The sequence below is a fragment of the Pieris rapae genome, chromosome 8 (genome assembly GCF_905147795.1).
Source record: "Pieris rapae chromosome 8, ilPieRapa1.1, whole genome shotgun sequence".
Classification (NCBI taxonomy): Eukaryota; Metazoa; Arthropoda; class Insecta; order Lepidoptera; family Pieridae; genus Pieris; species Pieris rapae.
Window position 1 is genome coordinate 1,621,307 of NC_059516.1, and position 27,196 is coordinate 1,648,502.

The window sequence follows — 27,196 nt, forward strand, 5'->3', positions numbered from 1 at the left end:
ACTGGATATTTGAGGAGTACCTGCACCTGATAAAACACCTCTGATAACAGTACAGTTTGCACTGTCGTGTAAATGTGAACATTCTTGTGAAATGTTTTTGTGATTGTGTATTTGTGCGATAATAAGACAATATGGCTTATCCCATGTACGAAGTGGATTGGAGTGTGCTACCACCAGATCAAAATAGAAGGTACATAGTATTCTGTTTGTTTTCTTGCCGTTTTTGGAATTGTCTGTTGGTTTTGTATTTTAGCCTTTTTCAATATTGCAACATTATTTAAAAATAATGTTCAAACTATTATGTGTTAATTCCTTAAAATGCGATTTTTAACGTTTTTACTGTTTGTCCACGTAAGTTAGGCGCTTCATTCAAATATTTAATACTAGCTGACCTGGCAAACGTCGTCTTGCCAAACTACTACCTTTAACTCAGCGCCATCTGTTAGAATTGTATCAAATAATAAACAAATGTTAATGTTATCGTAATTTTAGTAAGGATGCCTATTTTTTTGAAAATGAAATATAGCCTATGTCACTCAGGAATGATGTAGCTTTCCAACAGTGAAAGAATTTTTCAAATCTGCCAAGTAGTTTCGGAGCCTATTCAATTCATACAAACAAACAAACAAAAAATCAAACCTTTCCTCTTTATAATATTAGTATAGACGAGTAACGCAATGGAGTGAGTTGCCACTGTTCCTAAATAATACACGTGAATTTATTTTGTTACACGTAGAATGTACATTACCATTACAAAAAATCTCTTGCAAATAGAAAATATACAATTTCTTTCTTTCACTTGTAATGAAATTTTGAAAATAATATACTTTGATTAAAATTTAGTATATTTCCTCTCGTATTGAATATTTTTTAAAGTATTTTCATAATACTACTAACGTCATCTATTGTCTGAATAAATGAAAAAACGAGTCATGTCATGACATATCGGCCATGTTGAATTTCTTGCAACGCAGGAAATGTCAGCTGGCGGTTGCCGTAATTATTCATTGTAAAATCTGTGATAAAAGATTTACTCGAAGAGTTTTCTGTGATATATTATTTAAATCAGCAATATAAAAGGCCACAATGAAAAATTAACATAAAGTGAAAATATGAAATATTCTCAAAAGTGGCCTGCGATTTCACTTGCATTTTTATGGTTTGTGACGAGATAAAATGATAAAAACTCTGACTGAACTGTCTTAATTATTCTTTATTTTCATGTTGTTATTGTTTAAGTGTTATCAAGTGTAAATAATAAACGCAAGTGTGTTATATTGTTGACCCCATATCTTGATTGCACCTGTCACCTGGGGATTTTAAGTTCATTTGTACCATCAGACCATTTAAAGGATTAGTTATTATATAGCTAAAAACTCAACAAAACAGCGATCATGAACGGATCGGAATCCGGGTAACTACAATTTTATAACTGATGTATTTGTTTTAACTTTGGCCAAGGTTTTAACCCAACTATAGTGAGCATTGCATAGTGAATAATCTATTGTTATTTGGAAGTTCTTATCAAGTTTAGCCAAACTGTGTTGACAAATTACTACCAGTTACATATATATATGTAGATCATTTTATTACATATTATTTGTCTAGGAAACCTGTTAATCTCATATTATTATCCTTCCTCATTTTGTTTTGAATTGTCTTTAAAATATGTAGTTGCCAAACTATAGTTAATATTACACTGGATATTCCTTAGTCATTTTATGAAATCAGATATTATTTTCAATGATATGTTGTGGTGAAATCTGTACAAGGCTTACAGTAATACAAGAACTAACCTTGAAACTGAATATATTCGGGACGGCAGTGTATTCTTATATCATATTTTCTCAAAACCAATAAACCTCATATTTCATAACAAAATACCATATGCTGTTGTGGGTTCCTAAAACTCAATTGTATAAAGAAAAGTTTTTAATAAGTTGATAAAGTTATTGTGTGAATAAATAAACTACTTATAAAACATTGTTAAGTTGAATTTGAAGTAAAAAAAAGAGTTTTTACATTTTTTCCATAATAAAATTGTATCAATTGTTTTATGTATGTTGTTTCAAATGCAGTTATCTTTTATTCAGGTTCAACCCGGCATTTAACATAGCCACAATTAAACAAGTTGTAAATGAAGCAATAGAGAGAGGTAAGTATTCTTTATTAATTACCATAAATTAGTATTGAATATCACAAGGTAATTTTCATAAATTTTTAACTACTCTTGGTGAAGATTAAATTTAGTATCATATTTAAGTTATGCTATTTTATATTTTCTATATTTACAGCCAAATTCAATAACCAAAAATTTGTAATTTAATATTATATTACTACAAACAAATTGACCATAGCAAGTCCCGTTATCTCCGACTGAGACGAAGCAATCTAACCATACAATAAATCTTCTCCAATATATACGGTATAAAGTCCACTGTTTACCGCCCTGTGGTTTGAACTTGCAATTATCCTGCTAAAATGAACTGGTCAAGACCAACATCTCTGGAACTTCTTTCACTTTAGTTCTACTGAAATTGGCTGTAGGTTTTATGCTTAACTTTAGTAACAGCTATCCTATGCTTTTTTATTGTCTAACTAATGGGGTAATCTTTAGCTGACACTAAAGCTTTTAATATTAATGCTAAGTCGAAATTTAAAGGCATTGCTTTGTATTTAATTTATTTTGACAGTTTTAATTTATTTACTATATTACACCTGTATTTTTGACTTTATACTTTAAAGGATTTGGTATTTAGGACTGATTTTAAGCTTAGTAATTTTTTTATGCCTTATGATGTTAAATCAGGTATCTCACTGGTATTATACAAAAAGAACTTAACTTAAAAAACAACTTACAATTTTAATGTATAATATCCTTTGGACTACATACAACTTCTATCATGGAATGAGTTAAACTTTTTCTTTGTTACCACAGTCTTGCACATTGCACAAGCCTTTTAAGTTTCGACACTTATAATCCTTTAACAACTGCACTGATGATTGCTTTTTGTGTGTGTGTCGTTTAACAGTCGCGCCGGTTTCAGTACGGATGCAGACTCCCACCCGTCTTAGGGATCTGATCCGTCAAATTCGTGCCGCCAGAACGGCTGCGGAAGAACGGAGTGTTGTGAATAAGGAGTGTGCATATATACGATCAACGTTTAGAGAAGAAGACAGTGTCTGGAGGTATTGTAGACTTGTGTACATTTTTGCCTTTAGGTGAACAAACAAATTGATGAAACAAGCTGGATTCTTAATGTATATGATATATTTTGCATAATAATAATTGAAAAATAAATACAGGTATGGCATAATCTTTTTTCTCTCTTTCCGAAAATGAAGGAAAGAATTGGAGATATAATTTTGTTAAAATGATTTTTTAAGTTCCTTCGTGGTGTTGGCACAAAAGTTTCTTGGTTAGGATAGATGAATTCATTAAAGAATATTCTAGAAAATCTGAGAGTTCCAAAGCCCTATAGAGACCTGTATATCCAGCAGATGTCGCAACATAGCGAAGCTCCTTTACATCCATATGCTGGGTTATCCAGCGCATTTTGGTCAACTGGAGTGCCTGAAACTGATAGCCAGCCCTCGCTTCACGGACAAGAGGGTTGGATATTTGGGTGCGATGCTGTTATTGGATGAACGGCAAGATGTACACTTGCTCATCACTAATTGCTTGAAAAAGTGAGTATTAAAATATTAGATAAATATTTAACTAGCATTGTTTATTCTATATTCATATTATTAGTTATTTTTCGCTTTTAATCGCGTGGGAAATGGGAGACGAAAGCGTATGACGTATCTCAAAAATGTATTGGATTTTGATAGCGACAAGCAATGATGACAACTCCTACAAGTGTCATCACTGCTAAACCCCCTAAAACCAACTTCAAACACCTCTCAAGTTTTTGTCGTACACAGGTTTGAGATGTAATTTCAGATAATCATCAAAAATACATTCAAGTACATATTATACAATTTCTATGTTGGAGTATTGTATATTTTTTTACTTTTCGATATTTTAATTATAGCCACGCTTGGTGTTTATATCTGGTTTAATTTGTTGGTTGGGTTTTAGGCTTAATATAAAATTAGGGAATCCTGCGTTTTTTAAGAAAAATTATATAAAGTACCCTATATGAAACACATGTACCTTAGAAGTTGGCGGCATATGACTTTGTTTTCTACAATAAAGATAAAACGATGTCACATTTTTCGATGCATTACATCGAAAAACCGTTCTATGTATTTAAATGTATATAATAATCGCCAAGGTTACTGATATTAATAATATCGGAACTGTGAAAGCATTAAATCTCGCACGTTTCTATCGCGAATACTATCTATATATATATAGATAATTTTTACGGAGAATTTCACATTGAAAAAAATCTTGACTACTGACCCCGTCTCCTATGATTTTATCGCGCGGTTAATCAGTAGGTAGATAAACATTACGTAGCTGATTATTTTAGTTTGTTTTACGACGTTAATAAAACTACATTTTTTAATATGTGTCGACTTCTACGAAATAACGATTGTGAATTGAGGCTCAAATTAAAATTTTGCAGTTTCCAACGATTTTATTACGTCTTTACGCTTAAATATTACGCTCATGTATAAAATAGTTATCAGGTATCTGATGAGTTTAGTTTGCGGCTCAAACCAAGTTAAACACATAGCTATTTTACGTTCATATGGTATAAGAATAAAATCCCTGTCTGTAGTACACGAATAACTCATTCGTTTCTTGTTACTTAGCACTATAGCCAACCGGTAGTAGAAGACTGGAGAGATCGCTTATTAATAATATCCCGCCCTGCTCGATTTATCACCACCTTTTTTATTATTTTATTCATAAGTTCTAAAACAACGTGAACGCATAAGATTTGTAAGAAAATATGACATCACATATTTTACACATCAATTATATTAGAACTTAAAATAATTTGTTCGCTCATGTTAATAAATTAAATGAAGACATGGTAGAGTCTAAAATGCCAATAAATAAATAAATGAAACGCTTCAATGTGCCATTCCTTATTGGGAGGTAACAAAACTTCGTACTTGAAGAGAAGTATTCTAAGAAATTAAATTTTTGAGTTTATACGTTTTCCTTCCCTTTAAGATGTAATACTTTTGGAGTCCCAAAGGTTTTTATTAAATCTCTCTCAGGTTATTTGAAATTCAATTGGGAAAATATTCGCGGAAGATCAATTTATATTCATATTTCCTCGCTTTCAAGTAGGATTGAAGTTACGACGTAAATTGTATATTGATTATTAGGTAAGATGCTTGAAAATATATATTTTACGAAGACGGGGTACTTTTTTCTAATATGACGAGGCAAACGGGCTCAACTGATGTAATGTTCTGCCGCCCATAGACAGTCACATTGCTCTCTTAAGAATTGGCTCTTTTCTTGAAGAACCCTCGAATTGGCTAGGAAATACTTAAAAGGGCGAGTTCACATAGTGGTGGTGCGCGGCAAAATAACGCTCAGTAGTGGAAATGAAGTGATACGAGTGATATTTCGTATTCTGCCGCGAAACTCAGCTGAACACTAACCTTGGTAAAGTAGGAAGATGCAGAGAGACTCCTCATCTCTACGCAATACCAAGGGATTAGAGTTCAGAAACTCAGAGTCGACGCTTAGAGTAAATTTCAGAAATGAGACTTAAGAGTTTTGTCTCGATACCATACCACTATGAAACTTCTGGTATACTTGAAATACAGTTGCCATTTTTTTGCAATAAAGTTTTTAAAATAGGTATATATAATTTTTAGTATATAAATTCTTTTAAATTTATTATTATTGTCTAATAAAAAATTTAAAAGTAAGATCTATAGGAAGCATAACGTGATATAAAAAAAATACTATTAGAAAATCTACTCCATAAAATATCGGGATTTCAATTAGTACTATATTTTAAATAACTTGAAATATAAACATCACACAAAACGCTGCTAGAGGCATGATTAATCCGAAATAATTATAGTATTTGTTCACTCACTTCACTATCCGCTTTACGTCAAATGCCCCATAAGACAGAAATTTCTGCGTCTATTTCTATAATTTATGTTATAGTCACAGATCATAAAAAATGATAGATACCTTCTGGTGTCTTTCGTTTTTTGTCTATTAGTGTTAAGACTTATGACGCTTTACCGGAATATACCGGAAACAACGGGGTCGTTTTATGAACTAACTGACCCGAGTTTCGTATATTTTATTTTACAGTTCTCAATTTAAAATTTTGGTTATAATGCCTAAATCTAATTGCAAATTACTTGATGTTAGAGAAATTAAAAATATCATAATTGAATGATGATTTAAAGTTCACTAGTGAAGTGAAATAATATTAACTTCAAAACTTAATAATTAAATTAATTCCAAGTATTGTTCTTTCACTTTAAATCTCTCAAGTATTAAACGCCACGTTGAAGGCTCTAGGGAATGCTTCCACTTTGGCATCGCTTTCTGACCTTTGCATTGTTACTCATTGACTCCTTGAATGCCGTTTCTCCAGGGAAACCTTTTTATGTTTGTTTTACATACTAATTGCTGTATTGTTAAATGCACATATTAAAATATGTTAATCTGCTTAAAGTGGGATGCGTATACGTAAACTGATGAACATATTTAGATAGATAGAAGTTTTGTTACACATACTCACTTTATAACGATGAAAATATGACTATTTGTGGGACTTATTTTTCTTTGATTACATTTCAGCAATACATATACGTATATGTGTAAAAGAGTAGTAAGTAACATACTATTGTTTCTTTTAGATAACATATATTATAAATAGAGTCCATAGGTCGAACGAATAGTTGTCTATGTAAAAATATATAGTTAACCACGAGCCGATAGCCTGTACCCGACTTAAAATGAAAATTAACAAACTAAAAGCATGTGCATCCCTAACACAGGTTATAGAACTTAAAAGGGATGTACTAAAATGTATATTTAAGACCAGGAACTTAATAACTAAATTTTTTTTGTTTTTTTTAAAAAAAAAAGCAAAATCGTCTAATCGTTAAAGAATGCATCATTCACGAATCCACTTGACACAAACGAAATATGTGTATATAAAGATATTTAATTAGGATATGAACAGATATTTTTTTTTATTAAACTATTAATTGTTCAATTTATTTTAAGTTAAATAATCTAAACTTTAACTTTGCATGATTGCAATACCTTTGTGGCTTAGAAGGTAATATGAGAAGGCTTCTAAGTACAATCGGCACTCGACCCCAGCTCTTATTACACACATAATATATTGTTGATTGTACTTGAAAACTTTAATGGGTTATTAAATGCGTGCAGACATAGGCATAGATAGTTGATCACTCATTCTAAAATATCAATAAACGCCTATAAAAACCTTAAGAAGTGGTAGCGCTACTAGGTTTTGTTGTATAAAATGATAAAAAAAAGAAACTACAGCGCCTATCGCTTGACTGTGATTGGTCGACAGTTCGTTTCGCGTGTTCGTCATTGGACTAGAGTTGCAGTTCATCGAATTGCTATCTGTCAAATCACGACTGCTAAGCACTCAGTTGTGTATATAATGTAATCGGGTTTATATAGAATTTCTTAATATTTATTATTATCGCGCAAACAAAATACAATAGATCCATATCATATCGGAACATAAGATATGTATTGTCAAACAAAATAATGTCTACATGTTACCTATAGTATACAGCTATAATCTTTAATTAAATTTATTTATTTATAAAAACATCCAAATTATAATAATGATAAACAAAATATATAAATTGAAAAAGAAACTTAAACATTAACATAAAGAAAAAACTAAATTGTTAATACATAAAGGTAAATAAAGTCAGCCTTCTTGCTTAAAATATTTTCTTACATCCGCTTTGGTGAAACTTATCAATATCTATATAATTTAATTATGATATTATCAAATTAAATAATATTGATTGCGGTCAATGAACCCTATACCGCATTGACCTAATCACTGGCACGCAAGACGGCAAAGCCTCTTTGGCGCAACGATTACTTATGTCAGTCTAGGATTCGGCCTATGTATAATGAATTCGTAATACAAATTATGTCCTTATAATTATTTGTTATAATAAATATGTATGTTAAATGTATGCACTTCCATCTTATGTTATCTATTTATTGAAGTATAGCATGTATAATGCATTTTCTACAGTATGTTACATGCTATCTATTCTAATTAAAAAATACATGACAAATATGGTGAACATACATTTTACCAAAACTTATTAATAATACAATTTTTACAATTTTTTATTTTAGCAATTTTAGTATTTAATAGTATTTTTTTGCTCAAATATGCTGATTGGGGACAGGGTAGGCGCTTAGCAATGCATACTTACGAAATAAAATGTGGAGCGACGTTCATAAGCTACGTTTATACACAGTACGATGGTTTAATATCCTAAATCATACTAACGGTTTCTGCTAAGCTAATATATTGTTGAAGCCTTGTATGTACAAAAAATATAAGCGATTATAAAACAAATTGTGACTTGCACCAGTATAATAAGAAAGAGACCTAATCTACGTACGACTGACTAACCAGGCTCCAGAAGATAAATCCTTTTATGGAAATTGTATTTAAACGAAATTGGAGAATGATCACTGATTAAATTCAAAACTCTCAATAAAGCTTTTTTTATAAATAAGACGAATATTTTAATGATCCTAATCTTTTGGATTATTTTGCTCCAGTTCCAACCATTTGTATTCTATATCTTTTCCACCATTTATCGATGCATATTGCCCATAGCACTTCTGTTTTAGAACATCTTACGTTATGCTGAATTACATTAATCATTAATGCTAAATTATCTTGTCTCAAGCCTTCTTGTAGTGCCTCTCCACTGTTGGAGACTGGCGGTCAACTGGTCTTCTTATATTTCTCCAAGCGCATCAGTTGTTCTACGCTGGCCACTCCTGTCCATTCTCTGATATTGCGGAGCCACGACTTCCTCTTTCTCCTTTCCCCTAGACATTGCTCATCATGACGACATGAGGACGTTTCTTTTCACTAGTGATGTTAGGATTAGGGTTGTAGGGCTCGTCTTAGTAAATCATAAATAAGTATTATATTTTATCCACAGTGACCTGAACAGCAACACACAGTTTGTTGTGGGGCTAGCGCTCTGTACACTCGGGGCTATCGCGTCACCAGAAATGGCGAGAGACCTCGCATCAGAGGTGGAACGTCTGATAAAGTCCCCGAACGCCTACATCAAAAAAAAGGCAGCCTTATGTGCCTTCAGGATTATAAGAAGAGTACCAGATTTGATGGAGATGTTCTTGCCGGCTACGAGAAGTCTGCTTACTGAGAAAAATCATGGTAAGTAGCCCCTTTACTCATATGCATCTCTCCGACATAAAACGTTAATGTATTAACCATTAAACCGTATTCAAAATTTAAACAACCTCCAAATTTATGATAAGAATTTCAAGTATTACGTAAGCAGATTTACTGCGATTTATCCCTTCTCCTCCTCTTGTCAGCGAAGGTAGGCAGTCTCAAGAATAATAGTTTATTAAGGTTTTTTGTTGGAATCCGCGAAAATGCATTTCGTTTTCAAGAATAGATAAGGAGTGGGTAATATGTATAAATATTTTGAAAAAAAAAGTAAATAATTACTGTTGACGTAATCACCAAAAAATGAAAACAACCAGGACGCTCAACTGTTAAATATTAAAAGCTTACATGTATCGTTATTGACTGAGATTTAATAAAAAGCTAAAACAATAGAATCGCTTGTGGTTTAGCAATCTTTTGTATCCGAAGTTTGATATGCGCAAAGCCATGCAAAACGTACGTACTATTGGCGATACCTGTCGACAAACTGATTGAGATTACAAAGAAATTCAAACCGTATGACTTGACCGTTTGGTTCAATTTCAATCAACAGTTACTCGTATTTGATAATCATCAACTCAATTGCCTATTAACATGACACTGTGATTGAATTATACCCATATATGAACCCTTTTGTGATCGTAGGAACAGTTGAATTTCGCTCAATAAGCAAGATTATGTTATAATAAAAATAGGAGTAACACAGTAGTACTGGTTTCCTACAATTATTTTTAAAGAACACTTTTAACGGATTGAAGCTGTGTATTATTATAAATTTATAATTATTTTACACATTTTTTCCGAAGTTTCGCGTGCTTTACAGCGTGCGTGGTCACGGTGACTGAAGACAAAATGTCAAAAAGTATCACAGCTGTAGAAAGAGTTATATTGTCTGTATTTAATTCCCCGGAGTTGATATCGACTAAAAGATGAAGGGTTTTCTTTAATTATGAAAAGTTATGTTAATAAAAGACGATAAAATTAATTTTAAATCAATTTATTAATGCTTTTTCGCGAAGTACCAAACTCTAACATCAGTTTTCATTAACACAATTAGGAACTTGAAACAATTGATATATCCTTCACAATCAAATTATTACCTGTTAAATAATTATTTGATTGTGAAGAATATATCAATATCGAAACAGTGTTTCAATTTGAAAGTTCTGTCATTACGCAGTAGTTCACATATAGTTTCGTTTTCCCAACTTTTTTAGTTCGAACAAAATTTACTATTCAAAAAATTTTTATTTTATCGTCTATTAAAAGCTATATTGTTGTTCTATTTTAATAACAATGCTACTGAGCAAGAAATTCTGGAGCCTAAGGTCTTGTGTATGAATCGTGGCTGTGCGCTAATGTGCGCAATTAACACTTTCACGGTGAAGGAAACCGGATTCTAAAATCGACATCTGTACAGATAATCATTTAGGAACTTGCTTTAAATGAATGTAATATTGAACTGTAAAGCATAACTAAAGAGAATTAAAGCGATGTACAATAAATAAAATTATATATAAGAGAGAATATCGGAATAGTATATTTCATTACAAGTGCGGAAAGCCTGTCATTGCATCGAGTTCCGACGAATGTCTAAGCCGTTTTGACAGCCGGAACAAGTTGCAATGACTATTCCGCACGTGTACTGAACGACTATTTTTAATACAGTTGCGAAAAAATTAAACAATTTACTTTTTTTCTCTTCTCTCTACGGCATAAATCCATTGCACGTAGATATGTTATATATTTCCGGTAAATTGTTCTCCGAAGCATTTTGTGCAATTATACTGAGTTCGGGTGGTATTCATTCAAATAAAATATCATCGAAATTACTCATTTTGTGCAACAAATAACTCAACTCGAAAGAACATTTTTGGAAAATGGCGCCAACCGCAAAGAATATGAGCAAAGCTTGATTTTTCTTTTCTTCACCCATTCTGGGTAGGCAAAGGGAACTTGGCCCATACAGCCAATTCTTCAGTAAACTATTTTTATTGAAAGAAAACCAAATCTAACTCATTGAGTCCAATCATTAAATCTGATATTGAAACAAATAGTAGCTTCTTTTTAAAATATTTGCATGAATCATAAAAACTTCTGTGATTTTTTTTAGTAAAAACTTCATGGTTAGTTTTTTCGTTTTAATATTTTTTTATTGATATGAAATAAAATAAACCTAACCTAACTTATTGAATCCAATTATTAGTAAACTTTTTAAAAATACGTATTTGCATATATTATAAGATTCTTTTTAATATTTTTTAATTGATATGAAATGAAAAGAAACCTAACCGACCTTATTGAATCCAATTATTATAATATTTAGAAATCATATATCATAAAAACTTCTATGAATCTTTTTAATAAAACCTTCGTGGTTGGTTTTTTCTTTTTAATACACATTGTTTTGACAGTTGGCAAAGAAAACGCACGAGTGCGGGAATGGTAAAGAAAAAGCACGAGTGTGTAATAGCCCACTTTCCGAACGCTATACCTCCCTGCGATATGCCACTTTTTGACCAACTGTATTAAAAAATAATTATATTTATATAACAATATTAATTATATTTATATAACAATTGCCAAATGGATCCGTTTCGATCTCTCGATATTCTAGAACATGCTACGCTGTATAACCATCAACAAAGCTAACACTTATGAACGTCAATAGAAAAGATGTTAAATTGATTCAAGTTAAGGGTGAAGAGCAGTTATGAAGAACTGACAAGAAACTCTCCGCCGCTCTTCGCCAAGTTTTTAGTCTTACATATTGTTTTTAAAGCAGCAGCCATATTTGAACTGATTGATTTGATTAGAATCATTCAAATAATCGCCAAATTTATACAGAGGTTTATTGATTAATTTACGTTTAACGTTTATGAATTTATACAGTGATAATTCTCTAATTCCAGTTGGGAGTTGTAAAAACGATTACAGTTTCCATAAAGAGTCATCTAGAACCTGGTTGGTTGTACACTTAGATTTGTTGCGACAATTATTTTAATACTGTACTTTTATTATTAATTCGCCGATGGTTTTTATAAATAACTGATTAAGACTCATTGTTAACAGGTGTTCTTATCACGGGCGTGACCCTTATCACGGAAATGTGTGAAAATAGTCCGGACACTCTGAATCACTTCAAAAAGGTATGTGTTACAGATATTTATATAATAAAATATAAACCAATAATCATAACTTAGTTTAAAGTTACTTACGGACTGTGCTTTGGTTCGAATTTTAAAATTGTTTTTTTAAAAGAGGTTTATCGGTTTCCAATGATACCGCCTTATATTATGATTGAATATCCTAGAAATTATGTATGAACATCGCAAGAACGGAAGAAAATGTTGTAATAGTTTAATTTTTCATCCCAGCTAATTTCAATGGTCGCATCTTATAAGTTATTAGGGATTTTAGACTATAAATTCGTATTATTACTTATTACAATTATCATTATTATTATAATTGCTGTATTAGGTGCATAGAGCAATTATTTGGGATTACCTTCAATAGCAGGATCCCCACCTAGATATAGATATCTCGTTGTTTTTCCTTGACCAAAACCAAGTGTTTTCATGAGACGGTTATGTCACATGTTCTCGTAAAAGTTAATATTGGTACAACACAATAATATTCATGTTAATAAATATAAATCATGCAGCAGGAAACTGAGTAGTGGATTATAATTTCAGATATATAAGGAATATTCATTGGTAAAACCATGCGGTCTGAACCCATTTGTTTGACTATAGATATACATATTTAACAATTCTAAAACAGTGTATATACTTAAAATATTAGCAAATATTTTTTTTTTGTATATAGTAAACGTATTTTTTATATTTGTTTACAATCAATTTATTAAGATTCAATTTTGCGTCAAGATAATACATGCTTACATTATACATATTTAATTGTTTAAAATAACTTGAAGCTTCCGGCTATATATTATATGAAGTTTGCGTATATATAGCTGTCAAAAACATACGAACGTACTTTGGTGTATTGCACACTTTCGTTTTTAATTTGTGGTTGAAATTATAAACACTCTCGATACACATTGATACAAATAATGTCTATAAAACAAGGTTGTATACGCAGTAAGAAAGTTTCACAAGAATATAAAGTTTCTTTATTTAGATTTATGCCTGATCTCCAATACTAATGTATGTTTGTGTTGTCCTTAGGAAAGCGGACAGCGCGAGGTAATCCTTACGATGTACCTTGCACAAGGGAATGATTTGTTGATCTTATTTAGATAAATCTAGGGCACAGTATTGAATTTCAAAAATAGAACATTTCCTATACAAATAAGTCTTCAATGATCGTTGAAGAGTCATCAGGCAATTATAATATATTTAAGACCTGATGACGGACTAAGTAAATAGGTTTTATTTCTAAAGATTATATACAGAAAACGATTAATACACTAATTTCAACAATATTCAATTTACATGAGATTATGTTAACAACGTAAGGACAAAGATCAATAAATTATTCGTGACGTAATTAAGCATGTTAATGTTGGTATATTATTAACAAACAACTTGTAAACTATTTAATTGTATACATAGATTCATATATAATCATAAAATGGATTTATTTTCCCCGAAATAATTCGTGGCATCACCGTCATTCTATAGCGAACAGCTGTCAGATGAGGTTAAAAGTTTAAGGTGAATGACCCCTGGTGTTTAACGTATTTGGTTTTTTTTTAATAAATACTCTACGAAATTAATAATGTTTACAAGATGTTTCTTAAATATATTGTATGGGTATTTTATATGTGAGCTTCATTCTTCAAAGGACAAATGCTTTCAAAGAAAATTTGTTCTAACCTTTTATATAGTCATGTTGAATCCATAGTGCATTAGTTTGGGGTTGTCCTGCTTTTGTAATGATTGTGAATCTTTGGATTGTGAAGCGTCTATTGGGTATAAACTCATAGTATTTATATTAATTTATATAATATATAAATTATTGAAGAATAATATAATATGTAAGTCGACATACTATATGGAGACTGAAATTTGACATATTAACATTCACATACACAAAGCGTATGTAATTGAAAAAACATACAAATACACGTTTGAGAGAAGCACTCAATTGTGTCTAATAAGTGGTGGGGGTAAATGTTTTTTTTTTTAAATATATTTTTAAGTATTTATACTAGTGAGAAACCGAGTGGCAATAGGAATTATTATGTTATAAAATAAACTTGACGCAGCATATACGTCTATCATAAAAAATAAGTAAAGCCTAGCCAATAAAATAAAAAGCAAATAAAATAAAATGCATTGCCGTTGCGAAAAACTATTGGAACTAATTTTTTTCAATGGCAACAATATTTATTATTAATTGTCATTATCATCTGTCAAAGTTTAATGCCGATTCGATTGTGCATGGTGTAATCCTTGGATATGTATGAATCTTGTCGGTTGTAAGTGGATTAAAACGTCGAGAAATGTAAAAGTCAGTTTACAATATATCAAAATATTTGTAGGTAAGGTAGTCTGTGGAAATTGACTTTGTGACTATGATTAGTGTTGCTATAATCATAGTTTATTAAAACGGGGTTTTTATTTTATTGTTTAGCCCTTGGAACTCACTTAGACATGGTATTTTGAAATCCTTATATTAAACAGTATTTAGTATGCTTGTCGATGTAAATGGCTTTCTGTATTTGTGAGCAACATTTTGAGTTTTATAAGATATTAATAAGAGAAATTTCTAGATTGTGCCGAACCTGGTGCGAATATTGAAGAACCTCATCCTTGCTGGTTATTCACCGGAGCATGATGTTAGCGGTGTTTCCGACCCATTCCTTCAGGTAAGGCTTTCTTCTAGAGTTTATGGTTTAGGAAGGATACTAGAGTGCGGAAAACGTATCGTATTTTGATAGCGTCATTGTCATTATCGTGCCACAGACCTTGATATGAATTTGAATCAAATATATAATTTCAATAAATAATTTTTTTAGAAGTTATCTTTATTTGAATTATATTCTGTATTATGAATCAAATTATTAACATTTTTACATTATTAAACATAGCTTTGTTTAGAAGTACTGTACTGAAAAAAATTGATGACGATGGCGCAATTTGATTTTGGAAAACTTGAAGGAAAAAAAATAGAGTTTAAATATAGTTTTGTTAAATGTACGTCGAAAAGATGTGGATAAATAAAGGATAGCTCTTATAAGTATTGCGAAAATGTTGCTTTTGACTTCAAACTTGAGGAAATTATGAATTTTCCAGGTGAAAATTCTCCGCCTGCTCCGAATTCTAGGCAAAAACGATGCGGAAGCTTCCGAAGCGATGAACGACATCCTTGCCCAAGTCGCCACAAATACTGAAACGAGCAAGAACGTTGGCAACACAATATTATACGAAACTGTACTCTCTATCATGGACATCAAGTCTGAAAGCAGCTTGCGTGTTCTGGCCATCAATATTTTGGGGCGTTTCCTCCTTAATAATGACAAGAACATCCGATATGTGGCGCTCAATACGCTGCTGAGAACTGTCCATGTCGATACGTCAGCGGTTCAGCGGCACAGAACAACTATATTGGAGTGTTTGAAGGTAAGTTTTTTTTTAGAGTAGGGGGTTTAGGGTTGCCTGGAAGAGATCGCTTGTTAGCGATAAGGCCGCCCGTTGCATCCCTTGTAATTTTTATGTATTGTATTTGTGTTTCTTTGCAACGAAGTGTGAATAAATAAATAAACCGGCAGGAGGCTTATCTGATGTTAAGTGAGTCATAGACACAAGCTGTCAGAAGTGCGTTGCCAGCCTTTTAGGAATTGGTACGCTCGGAACCTTAAGACGAAATGGTTCGTTTAGTAGTGAATAACCTCAATATTGATGATGTATTTGTAAGATATTCCAATGAAACTGCTAAACAGATTTTGATGAAATTGAAAGGAATGATTTTTTTTTATTGATTAAAGGTTGCCAACGCTTGGCACACTGTTACATCGGTAAAATAATCACAAAATAAAAATTTTATGTGACAAGCACTTATGTAAACATGACATACACGAAGAGATCATATCAAATATGAAACAAAACAATTATTTAATAAACTACGAACCCACTTTAACTGACTACAAAAAAATCGAATCATTATCAATTCGATGTGGATTTTTTTATTGTTATCCCTATTATTTTCATCTGTTAATGTTAAATTGAAAATATTAAAATACAGACATATACCTACTTACAGCGTTAGTTTAATTTTAACTTCAAAAGTAATTTTTTTTTATTTGATATTCCTGTATTTTTCTGAAATAGCTAAGGTACTGAAGGCTGATCACCTACTTGCCTATTAGTTAAAACAAATGATCACGAAAATCCAAAAATCTGATTCTATCAAAAATGTTCAAAATTAGGACCCAGACGTGTCCATACGTCGTCGCGCGATGGAGCTCTCCTTCGCCCTAATCAACAGTCAGAACATCCGTGCAATGATGAAGGAGCTACTTCTCTTTCTGGAGAGGTCTGATGCGGAGTTCAAAGCGCATTGCTCCAGTGCCATGGTTCTGGCCGCTGAGAGATACGCCCCGTCGTCCAAGTGGCATTTGGATACGTTGTTCCAAGTCCTATTGAAGGTAAGAAAGAATAGATTCTTCGTGAATATTTAGCTATTTTAATACCTAATACGATTATTTTATTAGTGGTAATGTAAATATGATAATGATCATCTTTTTGTATAAGAAAATATCTGTATGAACTGCTATTTTTTGCAATAAGTGTTGACCGAGTGGGTTGAGGATGTGTGTCCCAACACTGAAGTTGTGGGTTCGAATCACAGCTTATCAAAGGATATTGGTTTATAAAAGAAAAACTTTATTATAAACAATACAAGGATAGGTAAAATTCAGTGCACTAGAAAACTTTCCTTCATAATTCAATTATGGACAAAGTGTAGTCTAAGACAGGTTGGTTGCCATGGTTACCATTTCAAAGTGAAAACATTACGGTCGTTATGAGTTCTATTGAAAAAAAATATGCTGAGTTTATTCCTATCAAAACATGTAATACTATATGAAATTGATTCATGTTTTCGTTTATATTAACTTTAGTATTTGCATTATAGGCCGGGAATTACCTTCGCGATGATACAGTATCGAACACGATACAGATAATTTCGTCTGCGCCCGGCGAGAGGCAGGCGTACGCGTCTCAGAGATTGTGGATCTCTTTGGAAAGATCAGCTGTTTGTGGCGATTCCACTGAGAAACAGCCAATTATTCAGGTACATAGAGAGATGGGATCATATATATGTTCATGATTTTTATATAAGTACTAGCGGATCCGACAGACGTTGTCCTGTCTACACGTCTTTAATTTCAATTTTTAATAAGCCATTTTGATGAAAATTATTATTCAAATGTTATGACAATATCTAACGATCCAGCAAATGGTCACACACGATATAACACAATGATAACAAAACTTTTTTTAAATTTCGGGACAGACTAAAATTAAAATTCGAATATTATTTAAAATTTGCCACTGCGATGGTAGCGCCGTCTGTCGGATCCAATGTAAAACATTCCAAAATCAACAACAACTAATAAATTGAAAATTAATTAAAAAAACATTGTCCAGCGGACAAAATTGTGAATCTAAACCATTCCCAGATCCCCTTGAACACACACAAAAAATTTCGTCTAATTCGGTCCAGTCGTTTAGGAGGAGTTCAGTCACATACACACGCACACAAGAAATATATATATTAAGATTTTTTTTAAGTAGTAGATATTAATAAATTCTTAGTATTATTTTTTTTTAATTTTGCAGTTTTTAATTTTATTCTTTTGTTTATCTTTTAAATGTAACTTTGTCTTTAATGCTTGTTTTCTGTTTTTTGTTTAATCTGTGTAATCTGTTTTGGCTTTGTGTATTGTATTTGTATTTTGTATAATAATATGTATTAAGTAGCTGTTAGATTACTTATAATTAAATAAATAAATATAATACTATTTGATCCGACCGACGTCTGTCTAAATATCTAAAGTAAATCATTCTTAATTTATCCAATAACAGGTGGCTGCTTGGACGATAGGAGAGTACGGAGACATGTTGGTGTCTGAAGCCAGCAATGCCATATCCATGGTCGATGATGATGGAATTGGTATGTATTTACCCAGATAAAGCCATCTATATTACTTTATAAACTATACTACTATACTAGTTGCCATGTAACAAATGAATACAAAGAAGAGAGAGAAGAGATAGAGTACGCCAGGCTCTCTCGGCGTAACTCCGACGATTTATCAAATCGACACGCTTAAATCTAAGAAAACCGGAGTGAGAAAGATGTATAGCTTTGGGTCATACATTTATTTATTTTTATTCAAGAAACGCCTGATTTCTGAGACTAACATTTAAATTACAATTTACATGAAATTCTTAAGAATTTATTTAACAGTAAAAAATTGATTTACGTAACTAGCAGATCATTTAATCTTCTTCTAATGTATCTGTGTGATATTTTCTGGTTAAGGCTTCCTCCAAATCCATTCCTCTCTGTAAACCACTCTCTGCCATGTACCACCTGCTGTTTCTTTAATGTGATCTATCCATTATCCTAAGTTATGTTTCTTCTTTATCCTTTGCTTTACCTTGAGTTTACCACCAGTTTAATACTTATGGTGCTCCACTTTTGTGTTTCTTTTGCCATGTGCCCCGCCTATTTCTACTTTACTTATTATTCTTGTAACATCTGTTGCCATAGTTATTTTTAACGCTGTATTCTCTATTTCGTCTCTTCTCTTCTTCCATTCATCGTTCCATCGATCTTGACACACCTGTAGCTTTGTATGATGCACTTTAGTAGTCGCCCATGTGCGATCCATAGTTAAGGTATACAAGTATTGTAGAAAATAAAATAATAACACACTATAAATATTGTCTATTTTCTTTAATTTAATGTTTTATAAAAATTTCTAGATGAATTTGTCCGTCCGTCGGAAGAATACGTGATCGATATATACCAGAAGCTGTTGTGGTCCACCCAACTGTCAATCACCACGAAGGAGTTTCTTCTGTTATCTCTGGCCAAGCTGTCAACTCGATTCACCACACAACCCAGCCAAGAGTAAGTTGTAATTGTCTATGGTTTTCACTTTATAAAAACGGTTTTATATAATATACTGGGAGAATATTGTATTTTTAATGGTTTAATTTTTTTATTGCATATTTTGTTGGAGATATAGAAACCAGACCTAAAGATTTCATATGTGGTTTGAAATGAAAATAATAATAATAAAATCTATCCTTCAACTCCGTTATTAATAATAATAAAAGCCGGTTTAATTTCCAGTTAATAAAAAAGTATGATCTAAACATGTGATTTGTTATAGAATTGAAGAAAAATTTTGGTTATGCTAATATCCCAGCTTCCTTCCCCATTGCGACTAAGGACCACCAAATATCCATAACTTTCTTTCTCCATTCGCTTCCTGCTAAAGTTTATATTTCTTCTATCCACCTTTTTTGTGGCCCCTTCATCCTCTTGATCCTTTCCTTGCAGTTTTGTCTTTAACGTCCATCTTTTTATCTACAATTCCTATATTCCATTATTATTAACAACATTGCAGTTTATTTAAATTTCTAACCTACCAAAGATCGTACCCATTCTTAAAAAGCCGGCAACGCACTTGCGAGCGTCTAAAATCGGATGAGCCTCCCGTTTGTCCCCCATTACATAAAAAAGCCAACACAACACGAAACCCAATATCGAAAATATTTTTTTTTTCAGTAAAATACGCGTCATCATTGATACATTTGGCTCCCATATTCACATAGAGCTGCAACAACGTGGTGTTGAACTGTCGCAGCTGTTTAGGTAAGAATATTTTATTAAATCAGTGCTACAGTCTTTTTAGGTCTTGGCCTCAGTATTTCTGTATCTGTTTCATGATCATTTGTTAATTTAAGAGGCAAGGTCAGTCTCCTTTGCCCGACACACGCCGTAAATTTTTGGGCAAGCCGGTTTCACGATGGTCAAAATAGTATTACGATTAGACAGACAAAGAAATTATTTACAAGCATGTTACGTCATTGTCGATTCGGCTAATCTGTGATTTCCATAAATAATATGTTTTACTATTGATAATTTACTATTACCCATTCCCAACTATATAATACATATAAACCTTTTTTGAAATCGGATAAAAATTCTACTAGCTAGTATTGATTGACCGAATATATAGTCAATGGTAGTTATTAAGTAGATTGTTTATATATGTGTGTGTTTTAGACAATACGCTAACCTTCGACCAGCGCTCCTAGAGAGAATGCCGGCCATGGAAGTGGTCAGCACGGGAGAGAGAGACGACAGCGACACAGAAATTGAACCAGCTGCGCCTGCGCATACAACGCAACCCGATCAGGTATTCATTATTTTCATTAATTATATTTTTACACCTAAACGCTCATGTTGCTTGTTATCTTATTTCCCCACCATTTTACGTTTCATCCCCCCTCAAATTGCCTCATTATGTGTTGGACCCACTAAATATCCCCCCCCCCTAGTGCTTACTTAATAACTTAACGAATAGTTTATTATTAGTAAAGTAGGTGTCTATATATAAATATTTCCTTTTTCAGGACGCGCTATTGGATTTAATAATTGGTTCGGAGCCATTGTCCAATGGAGATGTGGAACACGCACCACCTGCCGCTAACAACAATACTACCAATGTAAGAATTTCTTCTTTTAACCGACATTAATCAAATAGTATTCGACTTAGTGTCCTTTAAGAGCGTGCCAATTCTTAAAAGGCCGGCAACGCACTCACCAGTCCTCTGACATTTAGTGTCTACGGGCGGCGATATCGCTTAACATCAGATGAGTTTTTGTCCTGGTCTATAAAAAATATTTAATGTTGACAGGTATTTCAAGTTGGTTAAGCTTATTTTTTGGCTAAGTTTTGGAGATTGTCTATGTATGTATGTATAAGTCTATGGGAAATGGCTGCCAAGATTACAATTTTAAAAATACCAACTATGTATAAAGTGAAATTAAATGGTATTAAAACGAACATTTATTACATAATAGATAATTATTTATTTAATAAATATAATTATTGCACATTTTATAATTATTTCATATTATAAAATAAAGTATGAAATATTATAAGCTATTTATTTTAAAGTAAGATTTGTATATCTTTCCTTTTTTGTAATCAGTAAAAACCACGGAATGTGATTAAGGCATCGCAAATATTCAGCATAATTTTTTTTTTTTGCCAAAACCATCATAGAATGTATTTTAGAATAATTTCCGCATGTTCTAAAGAAATCTATCAAATACATTTTGTAAATTTTCAGGATATTCTCGATCTCCTAAGCGGTCTGGACCTGACAGCACCTGCTCAGGCGCCAATGGGCGTAATGGGCGCGCCGATCACCACGCCCATGAGCGTAGCAAACAACAATGTATCGCCCCTACTTGACGGCCTATTCACATCGCCAGCCCCAATTACACAAATGCAAGCGCCGGGTATGTTTTTTTTTAATTCTTTTTATATAAAAAAAAATTATAAATGTCTATGCTTACATATTTTCTTGATATTTTTATAGTCTATGTTCCATCGTTAAATGTGCCATAATCGTAATATTCAAGTCAAGAAGAAATATTTGAATTTTTATAAACCCAATACGGGGTTGGACATATTTATTATGTACATATGTACATTTATTAGGCAAATGAGTCTATTTATTTTGAAATATCATTTGGCCAGGAGTCGAACTCATGACATCTGAATTGTAAGCACTTAAAATCACAAACCTAAAACTTGCCATTTATGTGGTGTATGGGAAAAAAATAACGCATACTTCAATCAACACACACACCCCGCAAAATCGTAACGTTACATAAATCTTGAACGCTCCCTTATCAGTTTTTAATTATTCAGGTATTACAGTTGCACCGTTTCTCTTTAAATACAGATTAGACATAGACATATTATTTATTACAAACAAAACACACACACATAAATACACAACACAGCAGTAATCAAAGAGAAAAAATTAAATAAAAGATATAAAGAGAGGTATATTATTTTTTCCTTTTCCCCATTGGTTCGTCTCAAGCATATAGTGTTCCACAGCTATTTCTTTATTATTGATTATATATTCTATGGCGGCTTATAATTTTTTTTTTTTCAGATACCATAGTAACAGCGCTAGAGCGTAATGGGCTCAAAGTGGAACTGCACGTTCAACGCGGAGGTGAGACGGCTACGATCACTATGAAGGCGCATTCCACTGCTGACACCGCTATGAGCGAGTTCCTCTTTCAAGCAGCCGTGCCCAGAGTATGTATCTCTTGTATGTTTGCCGGCCGCGGGTTCTAATCCCGAGGTATAAATTTTAAACTTTGTATATACTTCGGTGAAAACATAATCACTCCACCAAGAATAATAATAATAATTATATATATATATAGTGCGAACCAAAACTGTACATTTTGCTCAATCAGGCTTTCTTAGTTTTATAAGCCTGGCGAATTTCTAAATCCGACAGAGTTATGCCCCAAGAATATATCCAGACATAGGCACTCTCTCTTATCTCTATCTCACTCTCTCTTCTATATCTCGCCCTCACTTTCTTATATCTCTCACTCTTTCATTTATCTATCGCTCTCCCTTTCTTTTCTCTATCTCTCTCTCTCCCTACATTGTATTCATTCGTTACATCAATTAGTATTTAATTATTTATTGTTGTTCGCAACGCTTGGTTAATATAGAGGGACCAATAATCCGAATTGCGCGTATTTGTACATACTCTCGGAATACGCCCTAGTATGACCCCCTATAACGCGTTATGTACAAATTATTCGCATTTAAATTTACTCGTTTAAGGGAATTGAAATTCAATATTTAAAAGAAAACTATACTACGAACGAATTATGTGCGTACAAATAAATATAAATGTAACAGTTAATATAATTTTCGAAGTCCTCGCGTAATATACCCGTGTTTTACGTATAAAAAAGCGTTGTAACAGTACCGTGTTATAAGGGGGTTTACTACAAATGAATACTTAAACGATCATAGTGCTTGGATATGAATTGCTTCAGTATAAATAGGTAACGCGACAGAATCTCTCGGCTGCATTTTCAGACTATGGGGCGATCGTCGACATCTACGACTTTTTTTAAATGTAAAGTGGGAACAAACCGTGATTCATGTGGTATCAAATTATTTCAGTATAATTAGTATTATTACTATTTTCTTGTGTAGCCAAGTGCACATTTCAAGGATCGTCATGCTCACTCAAATGTCATTGCTTGTGGCGGCGTCCATGCGTCGGGTTGTCTCTCTCCCTAAAATATGGCGAGGGGGCCAATGGCTGGCCATGCGTCATACTCGTGAACGGGTGCTACTTGTGGTGACTGGTCGTACTTGAATTCGTGTTTGCGGTGATATTAGTTGTTTATACTACGTCTTTGCGTGTTGTTCTCACGAGTACGTAAGTGCGTGCTCCTATTTCACCATGCCTCCTGCTGATAGAGGACACATCTTTGTTTTTAATCTTTTTTTATTTTTTTATTCTTTATTACTCAATATGTCATATGGAACATGGTGTAGTGGTTGCAGCTCCTTACAAGCATTGTGTAAAAAAAAAACTTGGCGATTAAAAAGAGTGGCGGAGAGTTTATTGCCAGTTCTTCTCTTCCGTTCTACGCCCTTGATTTGAGAACTGGCAGTAAATGTAAAATTAAATTCATTTAATATTTCTTTTTTTGACGTTCATAAGTGTACATTGTTATAATAATAAATTTTGAATTTGAATTTGAACTATTCTTAATTTATAATGTCATGATATCTGTTCCTGCATTATTCATTTCAGTTCAATTATTAAAAAATAAAATTGTTTTAGACATTCCGCCTGGACATGATGTCTCCATCGGGGAGCGTACTCACTCCACAAGGAGAGATCACCCAACTTCTAAAAGTTACTAATCCTTCCAAGGTCAGTATTATAAAGCTTTCATAAGAACTTCCTAAATATATATATATTATATATTGGTATAAAGGAACTTTTCATTTCTCTCACCAATTTTAACTTTATTCATATATTTTAGACACTGCTCCGTCTCAGAATAAGGATATCATACACAATCGATGGCAACCCAGTATTGGAACAGGCGGAAGTCAACAGTTTTCCCACGGATTTGTTCAACTGACGACCTGTCTATTTCTAGTGTGGACATTGGAACTACTCGCTGGATGTTAGATGATATTGTATTGGATGATCTATGGTAAAAACTAGAAAGTATTGACTCAATAAATCAATTTACATACTGTAATCAAAGGCAGCTTAATTATGAAAAATATTTTACTTTTTTGGAGCCAGTATATGCGACTTTCTCTTGATTCTCAGATTCTGATTGAGATTGAGCTTTTCAATACTATACAGTTTATACTAAACAGTTTTTTTTCCTAAATGCGCAATTAATATTTGAAGGTACAATATAAATGTTAAATAAAAGTCCAACTACCCGCAATATCATCAATATTTCGCGGTACAGTGTCTCAGTTGGCCATATTGGCTTCTAGAAAATGGTCTGAGCAGCTTGAATGGATATCGGTAGATCCCTCACTTTAGAGATTCTTTAACATTCCACTTTAGATTATATTGCTTATAAGTATGTGTACATAAGGATAAATGTTATGTAAATTGCACATATTTCTTATACTTCAAAATTATTTTCCACTCAATATTCCTTTTGTACATATATTTATGAGAGAACAACTAAAAGACTTATTCCTTCGTGTGACTAGTGTCTAGGTCCCAACGTAACAATGTGGGGGAGTCTTTGATAACTGATTTCAAAAACTACTCATGAACTCCAATATTCAAAATATTTTAAAAATTTTACTGTAACAAAAACCCTGTATTTGACTAACATATCTAAAATATCTTTGTAGTAGCAGTCTTAGAAACTAATATCCATATATTATATCATCACAATTCTACTATATACTAACTTAACTTGTCCAATTATCATTATTGTCAAGTATTATTTATACATATATGTAGAAATCCTAAATTTACATTTCCAAAAATCTTGACAATCATTTAGGGCCATAAACACTCACTGTCTATGAAATATTGTTTATTGTAATTTTATATGAACAGCTGATAGGTCAACTTTTAAAGGTGAATGACCCGAAGTTGTACTTTTTAAATAAAATGTAAAATATTATACTATATTGCATTGTACAGGGTTTTTGTTACATTATAAAATAATAATGTTTTTGTATTATATTTTATTTTCAGTATTATATACAATCTCTAAAATATTTCTCAAGTTATAAAATCTTATTCATATATTGGGTTCAATGAATAGTTTTTAAGTATTTAGATATTGGCTTTACTTTTGCTGTTATTTGGTATTTGCTGCCGCGTATAGAGATGACTGTTACTCTCAGTTAGATTATAGGAATCGGGCTGAATCATCTATATAATGTATATAGTGGCATATATCTGTATAATAAGATGTATAGTAAGAATGATGAAATGTACTTAATATCATATTTTTATTACTTTAGCGTCTATACCCACTAATGTAGTCAATATCACGATTTATTTATTAATTAAGATTATTCTGCAATTTTATGTTTTTAATTACTTTTATCGCTTGACCAATTTCAACTTAATTTACCAACCTCCCTGTTTTGTAAATGAAGAAAGAAAAATAAACAATTCTCACAATCAAAATACTAGCTGTAATTGCAAATTGTAAAATTTTCTATAGAAAATGTTTTTGCTTTCCAGTCTTTTCTAGAAAAATTTACAATTTATAAATATTACCATTAGTACTTTGCTAGCGTTGTTTTGGTAATGTTAAGTTTTAACAGAATTGACTGTAGAACATACACCATGTTATTTAAGTTTCTACTAACCTTTTAGATTGTAGTAAATTATACTGCCTCCCTAGATCAGCGGTATAATGCAAAGCGTGGAGGTGAATTAGTTTATGCCGTCAATTATATTGTTCCTTACTAAGTTTGTGTTGCAATGTAAATAATTATACAGATTTACTTTTGTAGCTATTGCAGATTCTATATCTTACAAATCCTTGAAAAGTATAATAAAATGAAATTTCATAAAATTCAGGTTATTCTATAAAATCACTTCCAATATTAATTTAAAATTCTATCCAATCAAATTACAAGAACAATGTGCCGACATTATTAACCCAACCCAACCCTTTTGGGACATATATATATTATGACCCAAATACATAAGCCTCAAACTTAGAAGCTGATCAGCATTATTAGTAGAATCTATACTTTGAATAAAGTAGTTGCTATGTTTGAGTGCCGTTTGTGTGGGCTTTTTCCTATTTTATTCTAGCTTAACTAACATACCAAGTCAATTTCATTTTTTTTGCCCCAGTACCATTTTGATATCCAAACTTAATGTCTGCATGTTTCAGTGTATTTCTCAATAATTTTTAATACCTATCTCCACTACTCAGTCTGTTAAGTCCTAGTTGATTCCCAAGGTCCTGTATTTGTTAATACTAAAACGTTTTATTAAATCCCATCAATTTTAAATGCACGTGTTTTACAGTTTATTTTTTCGCACGAGCTTCGCAGTACGCAATTTGGTGCTTTATTTTATGTAAGTCTAGAAGGCCCTCCATGTGAGACGATTTAAAGCTATGTGAAAGATGTACATAATGATTTTATGTAAATTGGTTAATAAATATGTGAGAATGTTTATATAATCATTTGTGTTGTTTTTTTTATTATCTAGGGCCCTTAC

General features: G+C 32.1%; 1 protein-coding gene across 7 annotated transcripts; it reads left to right on the plus strand.

Annotated features, from left to right (window-relative positions):
• LOC110996632 (AP-1 complex subunit gamma-1) lies at positions 1-27,161 on the plus strand. Of its 7 annotated transcripts, none has more exons than XM_045629151.1 (19): positions 1-190; positions 2,094-2,155; positions 3,033-3,189; positions 3,499-3,690; positions 9,139-9,377; positions 12,468-12,544; positions 15,136-15,231; positions 15,659-15,985; positions 16,792-17,010; positions 17,499-17,657; positions 18,452-18,539; positions 19,358-19,505; positions 20,169-20,255; positions 20,670-20,802; positions 21,020-21,112; positions 21,743-21,914; positions 22,583-22,731; positions 24,299-24,391; positions 24,504-27,161. In XM_045629151.1, the coding sequence occupies exons 1-19, from the start codon at positions 132-134 to the stop codon at positions 24,603-24,605; spliced, it is 2,652 nt and encodes an 883-aa protein (XP_045485107.1). In that variant the 5' UTR covers positions 1-131; the 3' UTR covers positions 24,606-27,161. The 7 variants fall into 7 exon arrangements, with proteins under 7 accessions (XP_045485107.1, XP_045485108.1, XP_045485109.1 ...); XM_045629152.1 differs by having other exon boundaries at positions 3,502-3,690; XM_045629153.1 differs by having other exon boundaries at positions 3,048-3,189.
• Positions 27,162-27,196: the final 35 nt, after the last annotated feature.